Source organism: Pecten maximus, chromosome 6 (assembly GCF_902652985.1).
Source record: "Pecten maximus chromosome 6, xPecMax1.1, whole genome shotgun sequence".
In the NCBI taxonomy this organism is placed as follows: domain Eukaryota; kingdom Metazoa; phylum Mollusca; class Bivalvia; order Pectinida; family Pectinidae; genus Pecten; species Pecten maximus.
This window is the reverse complement of record NC_047020.1, coordinates 27,145,899-27,162,173: the sequence shown is the minus strand read 5'-3', so window position 1 is coordinate 27,162,173 and position 16,275 is coordinate 27,145,899. Positions and strand designations below refer to the sequence as shown.

Here is a 16,275-nt window from a genome sequence, read left to right as displayed (position 1 = left end):
TTTTCTGATTTTGGTTTTGTTGGTTTACTCACACAGAAACTAATTCCTTTGTTAATTTGCTTCAACTGACCATAGCCAGAAATTGACACCCTGGCCCTAGTGACTGGTACATTACAGACATGTCTGTCCAGGGTGGTCAGTCAACCCTTTCCAGTGGTCAGCTGCCAATCATACAGTCTGGCTGGAATAATTAATGATATCTTTGGATTGGTGTGGACTAAATTATCATGGTGGACCAAATTATCACTGCGGCAGTGCCCAGTCAAAGTTTGACAGAGTAACACCAACACATGTGTTATCCAGTGTAACTTTTCATATTTAAAAAGAAAAGGACCTGATTTTGAAGGTTCTTTGAAGGACAGCAGTCTAAATTGGATACCAGTCCATAAAAATACCTGTCTAAAATTGATACCTGTCTGTACAAATACCTGTCTAGAATGGTTACCTGTCTAAATTGGATACCTGTCTGTAAAAACATCTGTCTATAAAGGACACTTGTTGTAAAAGTCGCCTGTGCATTAAAGGTTGTCTGTATAAAATACTCAAAGTAACATGTTTTGTGAAAAAGAAACAAAAACTTTAAATTTTTCACATATGGGGGATATTATTTCTATTGATTATTGCCATAAATATCAAGTCTAGCTCCAGTGTACAGTTTACGTTGATCACATCGTTAAAATAATGTCTCATAAAACTTCCTGTGTGATGCACATTTGGTCATTTTTTTACTATGGATTGTCTCCCTTTAACCACCCAGATACTTTAACAAGAGACCGAGTATGAGTCGAAGGGAAATAACTCTTGTAATTAAAATGTATTATGTAATGTACACAATTTTACCAAACTATCGAAGATTGTACTTATTCATTTAATTATTTCATTTTTTAGATGATTTTTAAAAGTTTTCTTTGACTTACTCCTTTCACACATCACAGTTCTCAGTTTTGAAAACCTTCTCTCAAATTTTGTTGTGGTTATGATGTCAGGGACATACTAATATGTCTCTGTATATATCACATTCCATTCAGATGTTGGTAAATAGGACCAAACATACCACATTCAATATAACCTATAATGTAATGTTATCTGTCAGGTAACTATACTGAAATAAACTGGAGGTTTAAACTCAGAACGAAAGATTATGAAAGTGAACACTTGTTTATGATAATATGGTAAGTATCAGCTCTATTGTGACTTTGTCTAGTGAGTACAGAATGGTCGTCCGCAGGCTGCCATCTGAGCCAGAAAGAATGGGAGGTGAGTTTTTGAAACTTAAGGATTTTGTAGAATAAATTTGGTTAATTTATTTCCCTTGTGTCTAATGAAACTTTTGAAATTATATTATAAACAACCTGTTTATAGTGACCAGTTGTGTAGTCATCACCTGTTTATAGTGACCAGTTGTGTAGTCATCACCTGTTCATAGTGACCAGTTGTGTAGTCATCGCCTGTTTATAGTGACCAGTTGTGTGTAGTCATCACCTGTTTATAGTGACCAGTTGTGTGTAGTCATCACCTGTTTATAGTGACCAGTTGTGTGTAGTCATCACCTGTTTATAGTGACCAGTTGTGTAGTCATCATTTGTTTATAGTGACCAGTTGTGTGTAGTCATCACATGTTTATAATGACCATTTGTGTAGTCCTCACCTGTTTATAGTGACCAGTTGTGTAGGCATCACCTGTTTATAGTGACCAGTTGTGTAGTCATCGCCTGTTTATAGTGACCAGTTGTGTAGTCATCAACTGTTTATAGTGACCAGTTGTGTATAGTTATCACCTGTTTATAGTGACCAGTTGTGTGTAGTCATCACTTGTTTATAGTGACCAGTTGTGTGTAATCACCTGTTTATAGTGACCAGTTGTGTATAGTCATCACCTGTTTATAGTGACCAGTTGTGTGTAGTCATTACCTGTTTATAGTGACCAGTTGTGTGTAATCACTTGTTTATAGTGACCAGTTGTGTAAAGTCATCACCTGTTTATAGTGACCAGTTGTGTGTAGTCATCACCTGTTTATAGTGACCAGTTGTGTAGTCATCACCTGTTTATAGTGACCAGTTGTGTGTAGTCCTCACCTGTTTATAGTGACCAGTTGTTCGTAGTCATCATATGTTCATTGTGTCGGTGTGTTTAGTGTATAACACTTCCTGTTAAAAGGGACCAGTTGTTAAGTGACCACCTGCTTATATTGACCGCTCATTTATAGTCATGACCTGTTTATAGTCATGACCTGTTTATAGTGACCACATATCTATAACACCACCTGTTTATAGTGACCACATATCTATAACACCACCTGTTTATAGGGACCAACTGTTCATAATGACCTCCTGTTCCTAGGGATCACCATTTAATAGTTAACACTTCTCTGTACATTCAGGATAGAGGGCAAATTAGCTATATATTTAAACAGCTGCTTTTCACAGACCAAGACTAAGAACCAAATAGATATTGGACCAATAGCATGTTTTAAGGAAGGATTTCAAAGTCTGTTAAAATGATGACCTTGACCCGATAAGGTCACAGGAGTCAAATGTATGAAAATATTTAACCAGCTTCTTTTCACAAAAGAGCCCTTCAGTCATATTTGACCAGTAAACTGTATGTTGGTCTGCCATGTGTGTTGCCAAATTGGTTTAATCAAGTGAATGAAATTGGCTTACTTTTCTCCTAAAATCATCAAAATTAAAGATTTCCTCTGAATAACCTAAGTAACTAAGTGACTTTAGGCAGCATTCATACAGGAGAGAAGGGGCATTAATTTTGTATCCAAATCCTTGACATATTCCATTTCAAAAACCGGTCCTCCAACAATTCAACGATGTCTGCTCCTTTTATGATCTGCAGAACAGGTAATACAGGCCAAGTGGACCTCATTCAGTATGTTGGTAATACATTGTGTTCAAATAATAACAAACAAAAGGCTTCAAAATATTTTCTTTTATTTCTAGTTTTATAAATGCAACAATTTAATATTTGAAATGTTACCAGTTGATAAGTTGATATGTACAGGAACATCCCAAACTGACTTATAACATGATCTCTTACACAACTCAGCAAATATGAAACAAGTTGTCCTCCTTTTCAAAATATTTCTAATCTGAATGCCAACATGGTTCAGAAATTCCTGTATTGTATACAGAACTAATTTCCACATGAGATTTCATTAATTGTATCGTATACAGAACTGATTTCCAGACAAGATTTCATTAACTGTATTGTATACCAGAACTGATTTCCAGACGAGATTTCATTAACTGTATTGTATACAAGAACTGATTTCCACACAAGATTTCATTAACTGTATTGTATACCAGAACTGATTTCCACACAAGATTTCATTAACTGTATTGTATACAGAATTGATTTCCACACAAGATTTCATTAACTGTATTGTATACCAGAACTGATTTCCACACAAGATTTCATTAACTGTATTGTATACCAGAACTGATTTCCACACGAGATTTCATTAACTGTATTGTATACCAGAACTGATTTCCACATGAGATTTCATTAGCTGTATTGTATACCAGAACTGATTTCCACACAAGATTTCATTAACTGTATTGTATACCAGAACTGATTTCCACACAAGATTTCATTAACTGTATTGTATACCAGAACTGATTTCCAGACAAGATTTCATTAACTGTATTGTATATCAGAACTGATTTCAACACGAGATTTCATTAGCTGTATTGTATACCAGAACTGATTTCCACACAAGATTTCATTAGCTGTATTGTATACCAAAACTGAATTCCACACAAATTTCATTAGCTGTATTGTATACCAGAACTGATTTCCACACGAGATTTCATTAGCTGTATTGTATACCAGAACTGAATTCCACACAAGATTTCATTAACTGTATTGTATACCAGAACTGATTTCCACATGAGATTTCATTAACTGTATTGTATACCAGAACTGATTTCCAGACGAGATTTCATTAACTGTATTGTATACAGAACTGATTTCCACACAAGATTTCATTAACTGTATTGTATACCAGAACTGATTTCCACACAAGATTTCATCATTTTGTATGTTTTACCTCTCATGAACTACAAATGCTACCCTAGTAAATATTATATAATAAAACACATTATCAGCTGTTTCCTTTAGTATCTCTTCCTACTAGCCAATAAATCTTTAGTTTACATAAGTTTGTTTGCTTCGTGACTTGTTTGTAAGATTTCTTAAACATGAGAAAGTGTGTTTCAGCAAATGTATACACTGTTGTCCGTGATATTTTATTTCACTACAACACAGTATATCTGTTTCCGAGCATGTACCTCTCTACCGTGATGTTAAATACATGCATAATAAAATACTCTGCTTATAACACAGCAAAAAACAGTTCTACAAAATTCAGTCCTTTTTATGAATATGACACAGTTTCATTTATGAATTCAACATCGCAAGAAATAAATTATTCATATAAATTTTCCATTAAAATGATACAAGTTATTCTTTGATAATGGAATCAATATTTTCTACATCAAGTAAACTTTGATAGTATCAAAAACACAATATATATATATATATATATATAGGCAACAAACAGACTTGGCAGTAACTAGCAGCTATATATAGTATCTAAACCTCAACAATCATATACATACCATATATAGAACACACCCACACTCAGCATTATCTCCCCTAGAAACTATCTGGGTTTCTTAACAGACAATATATCTCCTTTCAACAATCTCACTTCATTCAGACACAATTACACTTAAATCTATATTCTAATATTTGGCACTTTTGGATATCATTTAAACATGAGATCAGCAACTGGTCCATATCCTTCCATGACCTCTAAAGGTCATGTATCTGTCCACAGCCCCTCGACCAACTTGGGACACTGACAACTATTACACTATACAGTCCTCTCTGTTGAGTCGATTCTCTATATCAAACTCTAGCTGTACTGAGTCCTGTCGTAAACTGTTCATTGAGGTTCCAGTTTGTGACTGACTGCTGGACTGGGAACCAGACTTGAAGAAATGAACTCCAGAATATGGCTGATGGGAGGGAGAGCGAGGGTGGGGTGCGTAAGAAGATGACGAGTTAGAGAAACCACCCTCACTTGGCTCAGGGGTCGCACTAATTGGGGAAAGTGTTCGCTTTTGAGCCAGTTTTGTAGAAGCGCTGTTTGAAGATCGAGGATACTGGCCCGGTAAATGTCTGTGTAATGTATGACTATCGTACGATAATCCTAATCCTATTGGATTACTCTGTTTATAGTTCTTACTCACAGGCACAATGGCCGAGTCTGTTGAAGAAAACCTTGCATCTTCACGAAAACTTGACAATGTTTGACCTTTCTGTCTATCTCGTAACATTTGTTCATCCAGACTGATGTTCCTGTTGTAAACTGGTCGAGATGGCACTGGTCGATTTTGCCAGCTCTCTGGTATAGAAACACCTTCTGATGTGGCTGTAGAGAATCGTGTGTCACTTACTGTATCCCCACTTCCTGTTGGGTACCGTGGCAATGAGTAAAACAGTCTGGAATCTGAAAGATCAACAAAATTGTATCTAAATTCAACATTGGACTAATTATAATGTATTTAACACTTTACAGTTCTAATCAGTAGCATTGTACAAAATATGTTATGAAGTTAAAGACCAATTTTTCTTTGATTTATGAGAATGGGTATTTTTTTTTTTTTGACATTGAATTTGAGGCTGACCTTGACTCATCATCAGTTCCTGTTGGCTCATAGAACTGTCGTGACGTGTACGGACACTGTCACCACGACCACTGTCATGTGACAAAGTACCACCTGGTGTCTCTACGAACCCCTCATCTTCGTCTGTCCGCCCGATATTCTCTTTGGACTCATTCTGAAAATATATTGATTAGGGATTACATCTCTCACAGACACAGGTTGTCCATAACACAGCACAAATATCTGTCTACAAACCTAATGTGGCGTTAACATTGCCCGCTCAGCCACACGTAATAAATCTATTGTACCATTCTGAGCCATAAATTCTGCATTAAAGATACAGAAATAAATTTGATTCTGATGTGTATGGCGTTGTGGGGATTGGATGTATCATCGGGACGTTTTTGTGCGAGTTACACAATAGGGAACAGCGAACAGGTGACCGCGACCAAAATATGTCAGCTAAACAACAACAACGATTACTGTCAGGCGTCATTTACGATTCAAAACATATGTCAACTTAAAGCAACAAGCTTTACATAACCAAATTACAAATGTCATGTAATCCATTCCTTTTATATATCTATTCACAGCACCAATTTATTTTCAAACTTGTGACAAGTAGCTTGTAATTATGGCGAGGGAAAACGGAATATTTAAAATCTAAAGAAAAAAAAAATCCAAGTAATCATATTATGCTCTGTGTCAACAAATCTACCACCTCGTAATACACCATGTTGTACAAAACGCTTAGAGACAGTTATCCTGACCTAGATCTGATCATTTACCGCCTTTTTCTCAAGGTGGCCAGATCCATCACTGGTAGTTATGTAAGAAATTGTTGATGGTATTATCATAATAAGTATGGTAAAGAGATATTAACAGAATCCAGGTAGAAAATACAGTTTATTTGATTGTACACCTGTACATGGGATTTTAATTATATCAAATGCTCCATTTATTTAAGATATTTCACAGCTCACCGTCGTTAGGATTTAAAATTAATATACTTTGTTTTCTGATAATCATGGCTGAAATTAAAATTTCATGCCAAACTTTTTAGGAATTTTATTTTAAAGACTTCCAAAGCCTTGTGACCCATGGAGGTAAAACCCATTCTAATCAACCCATACAGGTGTAACCCATACAGGTGTAACCCAGTAGCCTTAGAGATAGAATCTGTTGCTAGCTACAGCTGTATCATATGACCAATTCATCAACCCCTGGACAGATATCACTGACAGAATTTATAACACTTCCTAGCATGTTGATTCCCATTTCTACAGCTGGGTAGCATGGATCAATCAAGTAAAATTGTGTAAAAACAACAATAGTCCACTTTTTTATGTCAAACTAGGATGTCTTAGTTACTAGGCCAATGTCAAACTAGGATGTCTTAGTTACCAGGCCAATGTCAAACTAGGATGTCTTAGTTACCAGGCCAATGTAAAACTAGGATGTCTTAATTACCAGGCCAATGTCAAACTAGGATGTCTCAGTTACTAGGCCAATGTCAAACTATAGGATGTCTTAGTTACCAGGCCAATGTCAAACCAGGATGTCTTAGTTAACAGGCCAATGTCAAACTATAGGATGTCTTAGTTACCAGGCCAATGTCAAACTAGGATGTCTTAGTTACCAGGCCAATGTCAAACTAGGATGTCTTAGTTACTAGGACAATGTCAAACTAGGATGTCTTAGTTAACAGGCCAATGTCAAACAGGGATGTCTTAGTTACCAGGCCAATGTCAAACTAGGATGTCTTAGTTACCAGGCCAATGTCAAAATATAGGATGTCTTAGTTACCAGGCCAATGTCAAACTATAGGATGTCTTAGTTACCAGGCCAATGTCAAACTAGGATGTCTTAGTTACCAGGCCAATGTCAAACTAGGATGTCTTAGTTACTAGGACAATGTCAAACTAGGATGTCTTAGTTAACAGGCCAATGTCAAACAAGGATGTCTTAGTTACCAGGCCAATGTCAAACTAGGATGTCTTAGTTACCAGGCCAATGTCAAACTAGGATGTCTCAGTTACTAGGCCAATGTCAAACTATAGGATGTCTTAGTTACCAGGCCAATGTCAAACTATAGGATGTCTTAGTTACCAGGCCAATGTCAAACTCCAATCTCTCTGTCAGTATATATAGACTGAACGGAACCATTGAAGAGCTCATGAAACAAAAACATCATGGTTTAGAGACAGAAGACTTCCCCCAGTCATACAAATCCTCCCTAATCTCCTACACAACCAGGCCACAATTAGCCATCTCAGTCCAGATTTATTAGGTACACACAAGGTCTGTTTACAAATAATATTAAAGTCCTTTACATCCGGTAATAAATTGTAGAGTACTTGTTTGAAGGTCTTGTACTCCTTGGGTATTGTCAAATTCAATACCACCAATTACAGAAAGCCGTTTAAAAACAAAACTCAGCCATTTTAAAATCGAAATCCATACAGTGTTATCAAGTACAATCTCTGCGAGGTTCCGGTGGGTTTCTCCAGTTTCAATAGTGGACACTCACAGGTCAGCTGATAATGGCTAACCCTACACACAGTGTATACCTTACAGTTACGAGATACACTGGTAGAAATACATTACATTATAAAGAATTATGGTTATGATATCATAATACCCCTACATGTGCCTTACTGAGATTAACACTTGTCATCATTCATTTCACCTGTTACAGGAACAAAGCTTACCTGTCAAAAGGTTTACCTGTGTCAAGTTTAGCAAGAAAGGAAAAAGAGAATCTCGTGTTCAAACATTTGTTTTGGAGTTTAAAAAATATTTTTATCTCTGTTTTAAGCTTAACAGTCTCAAGGGGTTGCAATATAACCGCTTTCAGGACCCCATGGGCCGCACGACGACAACACCAACAGGTTTAATCCATTTATATTAGTAACCATTGGTCAGTGAAAATGTCGCCATCGGTCAGAAAAGGTCTTTGGTCATTATAAAGCCCTAAGACAACAATCTCCGTCGCTTTAATCCTATATCCTCCATAATTCAAGTTAAAAACCTACATTGCCTAAAGTGTTTTGGTCAAGCACCAACTCAAGTTCTAACAAGTTTTGTAAATTATAAATTCTCACCTAAACAAAGGGAAAACATATTGTATTACATGTATAAACATACAAATGTGTTAAATAATAATGGAGATCCTGTTTCATTTCCCTTCCTTCTATTTATGCGAGATATAGTATCTTTAATTTCCTTAGAAATGTGTACTTGCGAGTCCTGAAATATATTCCTTTGGATACATATTCATTGATGTACGAGAGTTTTATTAAAAATAATCCTTGATTCCTATTTGCATGCTTCTTAATTGGAATTTCTATGAGAAAGACAGGAATTTCAAATGTTCCACCCTAAGAAAAGTACATTTATAGATGTTATTTTGATGAACTAGAAATACATATGTATTTAAAACTTGACATTTACCCAGTCACACAACCACAAAGACCCTTACAGTGATATCACAACAAAACTGACAACATTGTAAAAGTCAAGACTTTAAAACCTTTCTCTTTGTGGACTGATGAAGTCCTGGACCTTTAATAACTGGTATCAGATGATATACAAGATTCCACTCGGGATACAGATCACCCCTCTCTACACTCGATCCACTTGACCACCTAAATTCCTCCCTGTCACATCCTCCGTCAGTTCTCAAAGGTCGCCTGTCATTAGATCTTGAATAGAATGACTACCAGTCTCTAAGTTTTATAAAGAATTGTCCACCTGAATCCTCAACATAGTTATCTCCCCCTAGTTTGAAACTTTGAGATCACGAATATGACACATCCAAAAGTTCCACATTATATATGGAGACCAGGGTCAGTCTAGGTACTGAAGAAAACTTAAATTCTTCTCCGTATTGATAACAGATATTTATACCTAAAATCCTAAGGTCCTTTCTCTGGTGATCAATGCACAGGGGCTTGACAGGTTCATAATTTGACCCAGAATGAAAATATTAACCTTAGGGTCTAACCCCTAGTCCTACGGATTGGACCCTTAGGGTTATTTTTTTTCATTCTGAGTCACAGGAATGTGTCAAGCCCCTGTGAATCAATGCTACAGAAAAGGACTGCAGAATAACTATAGATTTGTGATGGTTTGAGACAGCACCTTGTCTTTATAACAGACAATAGTGGATTATAACATTTTATATCACGGTCTACATAAGAAATGTAAGATTTAGATCATTTCAGATATTATATAATTATCTTTCCTTCGTTTTTATTCAATAAGTTGGCCAAATTTATTTAAATGTTCAAACCTTAACATTTTGTCCTGTTGTAATTACATCTTTGCATATGTGAAGAAAAGGTGTTGACTAGTTAACAGTGAATGAGTTGATTACATAATTATATATAACCAGCAGGCACACATACCCCTTTATATTATATTATCATTTCTTATTAACCATAAAAAGTTGTGCCTGTCAGGAATCCTTAGAAATAATGTAAATAACTTGATTCATATTCTTTAGAAACTACGATAATGTTAAATCATTTTGATGTCTTCATCACAACTGAACAGATATAAAGGAACAAAATTATCCTGTCAGATAAATATTTAGTTAAAAGCTGTTATTTTTTTGCTGATAATTGTGCAGATGATTCACCAGGAAATGATGTAAGATGTTGGATGTAGGACATAGGATGTAAAACATAGGAAATGGGACAAATGATGGAAGACATAGGGTGTAGGACATAGGATGTAGGACATATGGTGTAGGGAGTAGGACATAGGATTAGGTTGTAGAACAAAGGATGTAGGATGCAGGATGTAGGACAGGGTGTAGGACATAGGGTGTAGGACATATGATTTAGAACATAGGATGTAGGACGTAGGATATACATTAGAGTACAGGTGACTGCATTTATATAAGTAAATGTGTTTGTAGTATTTGGAGTGGTTAGATGAAGTCTTTGATTACAGATACACAATCAAGTTTGAGTTTTGAGTCACTAAACTATAAGTTTTTAGTTGGATACACTTAAATAAATTTGTGTCTGTAAAAGCTTGACAAAGTTGGGTAAACTTATCTGGATTGAAATTAAGTTGACAAAACTTGTTCTCAATATGGAAATATTTATGTTTTTAGACTTTAGAAATTACCTAGGTACATAATATGAGAGGACGACAAGTCATTTCCTGGGAGGAGGATGAGCACTAGTGATCAAATTTATCTCTCGGTGGATCTAGGTGTGTTAAATGCTTGACTGGTTTTATAACATCTATATCTGCACCTCCCTGTCACACTGTCAAGTTGTTACTGGTAACCACAGCGATCAGAGTATCAAAATAGCAAATCTCAAATTTCACAGGGTAGAAACTAGCTTGATGGTCATCAGAAATAAAAAGTGTTTTTCTGGAATAGCAGACAACTAGAATTATTTTCGTGGGAAACTGTTCTTTGCTTTAACAAAATAGTACTAACCTTAGAGAACTAAGGCTGTATTAGGGAACTAGTGTTAGCCCGAGTGTTAGCCCCAGAGAACTAATGTAAGCCCCAGAGAACTAGTGTTAGCCCCAGAGAACTAATGGTAGCCCCAGAGAACTAGTGCTAGCCCCAGAGAACTAGTGTTAGCCCCAGAGAACTAGTGTTAGCCCCAGAGAATTAATGTTAGCCCAAGAGACCTTCTAGTTGTTAGCCCCAGAGAACTAGTGTTAGCCCCAGAGAACTAATGTTAGCCCCAGAGAACTAGTGCTAGCCCCAGAGACTTTCTAAGTGTTAGCCCCAGAGACCTTCTAAGTGTTAGCCCCAGAGACCTTCTAAGTGTTAGCCCGAGAGACCTTCTAAGAGTTAGCCCCAGAGACCTTCTAAGTGTTAGCCCCAGAGACCCTCTAAGTGTTAGCCCCAGAGAACTAGTGTTAGCCCCAGAGAACTAATGTTAGCCCCAGAGAACTAGTGCTAGCCCCAGAGACTTTCTAAGTGTTAGCCCCAGAGACCTTCTAAGTGTTAGCCCCAGAGACCCTCTAAGTGTTAGCCCCAGAGAACTAGTGTTAGCCCCAGAGAACTAATGTTAGCCCCAGAGAACTAGTGCTAGCCCCAGAGACTTTCTAAGTGTTAGCCCCAGAGACCTTCTAAGTGTTAGCCCCAGAGACCTTCTAAGTGTTAGCCCGAGAGACCTTCTAAGAGTTAGCCCCAGAGACCTTCTAAGTGTTAGCCCCACAGAACCAGTGCTTGTGGTAGCCCTGGAGAAATGAGTTATTCAAACTAAAATGTGTTTGCCCTGGTAAACTAGCCTTAACAAACTATAGAGTTAGCCCCAGGGAAGAAAAATTTAAAGAGTCTTCAGGGATGGGAGCTAGAGTCCTAGGAAAATTAACTTTGTCATGGGAACTACAATTAGTCATTAGAAACTGATGCTAGCTCTGGGGAACTAGAGTTATTCTTTGAGATCTAGAGTTTGCTATGTAAACCTTACCTTGCAGTCCTGGCTGCCCTCTGATGCTGTGCTGTCGTTGGAACATATTGGCTTCAGATCAGTGGGGCGGTTGAGCTGCACATCTGGCCTATCAGTACCAAGTTTGTGGACATCTCGTGTGGAGGTGGACAGACAATGTAGCCAGTCCAACACAAACTTCTTCTTATGATCAGTCAATTTGCCATCCCCATTGTCAAACGTTCTGGAATCTTGGCGCCGAATAAGACAGATCATGATGATCATACCCAGAGACAAGGTCACAGTGACGGATATCACAGCTATGACAATTATCACATTCTTGTTGGCATCAGGGTTGCTGACAATGATCACGAGATCAGACCAGGTTGTCTGACTTGGGTTGCCGGAGTCCTGGACAGCCAGCAGTATGGCGTAGGTCCCAATTTGTCCCTCCGTAAGGTCCTGTCCCAGACTAACCACACCTGTCTTGTTGTCCACATGAAACAGACTACTACCACCCTTCATCACCACGTATGAAAGTTCTGAGTTTACACCCTGGTCTGGGTCGGACGCCATCACCTTGGTAACGATCGTGCCCCGAGACTTACTGGGTGTTATGGTGACGGTGTTGTTGGCGCTGGTAGGGAACGTTACGTTTGGTACGTTGTCGTTGACGTCCTCGACAACTATCACCACATTAGTGGTCGTCTGTAGGGCGGGCTGACCATTGTCCTCGGCAGTCACATGGAAATCATACATTCCCTGATTCTCCCGGTCCAGTACAACCTTGGTCTGGATCTGTCCAGTGCTTTGAATGATCTCAAAGATACTGGTGTACGGGTGTGTCGGAGGGAAATGGATGTTTCCGTTAGCACCAATGTCTTTATCGTAGGCAAACAACTGACCAATCACAGTGCCTGGAGCCTGGTTCTCCTGTACAGTAAATGTGTACACTTTCCTGTGAAAAAGACGGCTGGTTGTCATTGATGTCCCGGACCGTTACCATCACTGTGGCTGTAGTGCTGAACTTTGTTATAACGTTACTGTCTGTGGCCACGACCTGAAACTCTAGCTTTGAGTGTGTCTCTCTATCAAACACGACGTTAGCACTGACCACTCCAGAGTCTTCATTAATGGAGAAAAAGTCATCCTCATTCCCAGACAGGCTGTATCTTACTCTACCATTCTCTCCATCATCCTTATCCATGGCCGTTACTATGGTGACCGGTGCACCCACCTGATTATTTTCATATATTGATACATTGTATTGTGAGTGTGTGAAGATGGGAGGGTTATCATTGACGTCGCCGACATGGATGATAAAACTGGTGGTGGTGACAAGGTTGGGTGAGCCTCCATCAGCACAGACCACACTGACATTATGTATGGCCTTGACCTCTCTGTCCAACCTCTGTTTCAGCAGAACCTTGTACATGTTGATATAAAGGGTCTCCATTTTGAAGTAATCGCTGTGTAACTGACAGGTCACATTGCCGAAATGCCCCACTGTCTGGATCGGACACTGCCACATTGGCAATGTATCGCCCTGCTTCCGCAGCCTCAGAAATCACTTCACCACCAGGTGGCAGGTTGATGTTGACCTGTGGTGCGTTGTCATTAACATCTGTTACAGTGATGACCACCAATGCAGAGGAAGTTAGTGGTTGGACTCCACCATCCACAGCTTGTACGAAAAAAGAAAAACTCTGCTCGGCCTCGTAATCTATCTTCCAGCAACATATATCTCCCCAGAGGTATCATTTATTCCAAACACACTAGGTATGGAGCTTGGGTTGAACCTGTAAGATACAGTTCCTTTGTCCCCGGAGTCCAAGTCCCTGGCTGTTACCTGGACGACAACCTCTCCCAGGCCACGGTTCTCCACTGTCACAGCCTTATACTCAGACTTGGTGAACTCAGGTGAATTGTCGTTCTCGTCCAACACATTAATACGTATAGTTACACTACCACTCTTCTGGGGAGACCCACCATCTTTAGCTACAATTACTAACTGGTAGCGTTTTTTCCAACTCATAATTCAAGCGTTTGTTCACCTCTATTTCTAGAGTAGGTATGTTGTTCAGATCTGTAGGAAATTTCAGGCGGAACACATCTTGAACAGTGACAAACTCATATGTTTGTACGGAGTTGTTGGCGCCGCTGTCCTGGTCTGTCGCCTCATCAATCGGTATGATGTACCCAATACTGACGGTCTCCGAGATAGAGACAACTACCTCTGGAGGGGAGAAGACCGGTGGGTGATCGTTCATATCCTGGACAATAACATCGATGAGGAGTAGTTTTATAAGATCTGGGTTATTTGGGTGGTCGGGGTCATCCTTAAAGATAGCAACTGACAGGCGAAGGTCACACGTTTCCTGGTCCTCACAGACTTTCTCACGGTCAATCTTGGTCGCTGTCAAACTACCACTCTGTTCGTCGAGTGAGAACAGTTTGGCAAACACGTTACCTTCTGTGAGCAGCTGATACCGAAGCTTACTGAACACAGTGTCTGTCACATTGATCCTTGGCCGCACGTCCGAAGCAATGTTTCCAACAACAGTTCCGTTAGGTTTTTCCTCTTGCAAAGTGTATTTGAAGTCGGCTTCCTGACCTGAGGCCACAGCAATGGAGGCACTCACTAGTACAACCCACAGAATCATCCTGTTACTGTTCACTGCTCCGATTGGTCAGGTCTGGTGACATCACTTATGAGATCCACCAATCACACAAGCTGAAACAAAAATCAAATAGTTAATGACATGGCTGATAATTCATATTTCTGCTACTACAAAAACTTGATACCATAATTATCCTCAAATATTCCCCTCCCCCATTGTGAAAGATTAAAGTATTGAAGTTAGGGGAGGGCTTATATGTGAACCAATTCTAGCTTACTACCTTAAAATTGATGGTTCTGCTTGGGCAGGATCTTTGTTAAGGATAAATATGATAACAACCTTTATACAAAAGTTACGAAACCAATGTCATCAATTGCTTCGGAATCAAGAACAGGAAGTTATGAAGACTATTTTTTAATACAGGATGTTATGAAGATAATATTTTAATATTACAGATACAGATTGTACCTCTAACACTCGACTGATTAATTGTATTCAGTTTTATTCTTTTACATGTATTTTAATGGTGACTCTCGAGGCAAACAAGATAATCATCAAGGATCTTATCAATATATCTAACTTTGAACATCAGAAATATCCTAAAGGTGTCTAGTATAGGCCCCTAACCTTGGACCAGTACAGAATTTTTAATCTGGGACCAGTGTGCATGGACCCCTAATGTAGACCCATAACCTGTTTGATACGAGTAAATGCAGGCCAGCTTATCAGCCTGACTTTCTTTATGGAATTATTACCTTTTACCAAATCAATGAAATAAAAACAGTTTCCAGATGATTTATGACTTCAATATAACCATGCTGTTTCTCAAGGACAAACAAGGACCAACTTGTCCTTATCAGTAGCCTAAGACTATTGTATTACTGGATTTTATAGTCCGACCACATCACCAGACATTTACGAACAGCACCTTGTCAGGTAACCACATGATTCTCCTTATCATAAACTTGTTACCGTAAAACTTATTTGTAATAGATATTGAATTTTTAAAATTTTACTTAATATCAAGTACATTAACTAGAAAAGACTTTAATAACTAGAATTTAAAAGAGATTTCTACAGTGTATTAATGGATACTGTAAGAGTACATATTTTAGCGGTAATGTTATTTTAGCGGTTATGTTATTTTAGCACTTTTCCCTCTTGAAACATTGTGCTAAATTATAATTGCACTAATTAGATTTTTATGTGCTATTCCTACATAAAATATAAGAGTGCGCTAATTCTTCATTGCACTTTTTAGTAATAACTTGGAAATGAGCGAAAATTTAAGAGCACCAAAATTAATACCTTTACAGTATATAGCTTATAGAAAGATGTTTAATCATCATCATCTAGCTGGGTAGTTGTATGCATTTTGGTAATTACGTAAAAATAACCAGAGACATATTTATCAATGAAATCTAGAATTAAATGAAACAACAATGTATAATACAGCAGTGTTAGTTCTCCACATTGACTGAGGGAGGCATAAGTCTTCAGTCAGCAAAAATAAAACAAACCCAACATAATCAATCGAAAACCTGACACAATAAGTTGTG

The 16,275-nt window shown here is 38.1% G+C and overlaps 1 protein-coding gene across 1 annotated transcript in view; it reads right to left on the bottom strand.

The window, feature by feature from the left end:
- Nucleotides 1-2,926: 2,926 nt before the first annotated feature.
- Nucleotides 2,927-16,275, bottom strand: part of LOC117329414 (protocadherin alpha-10-like) — a 45,291-nt gene continuing 31,942 nt past the window's right edge. The window contains 7 exon segments of the mRNA XM_033887358.1: nt 2,927-5,528; nt 5,707-5,860; nt 12,138-13,012; nt 13,014-13,521; nt 13,523-13,843; nt 13,846-14,112; nt 14,114-14,829. Of these exon segments, the coding sequence (XP_033743249.1) occupies nt 4,885-5,528; nt 5,707-5,860; nt 12,138-13,012; nt 13,014-13,521; nt 13,523-13,843; nt 13,846-14,112; nt 14,114-14,758 (3,414 nt within the window). The 5' untranslated portion in view covers nt 14,759-14,829 and the 3' untranslated portion in view covers nt 2,927-4,884.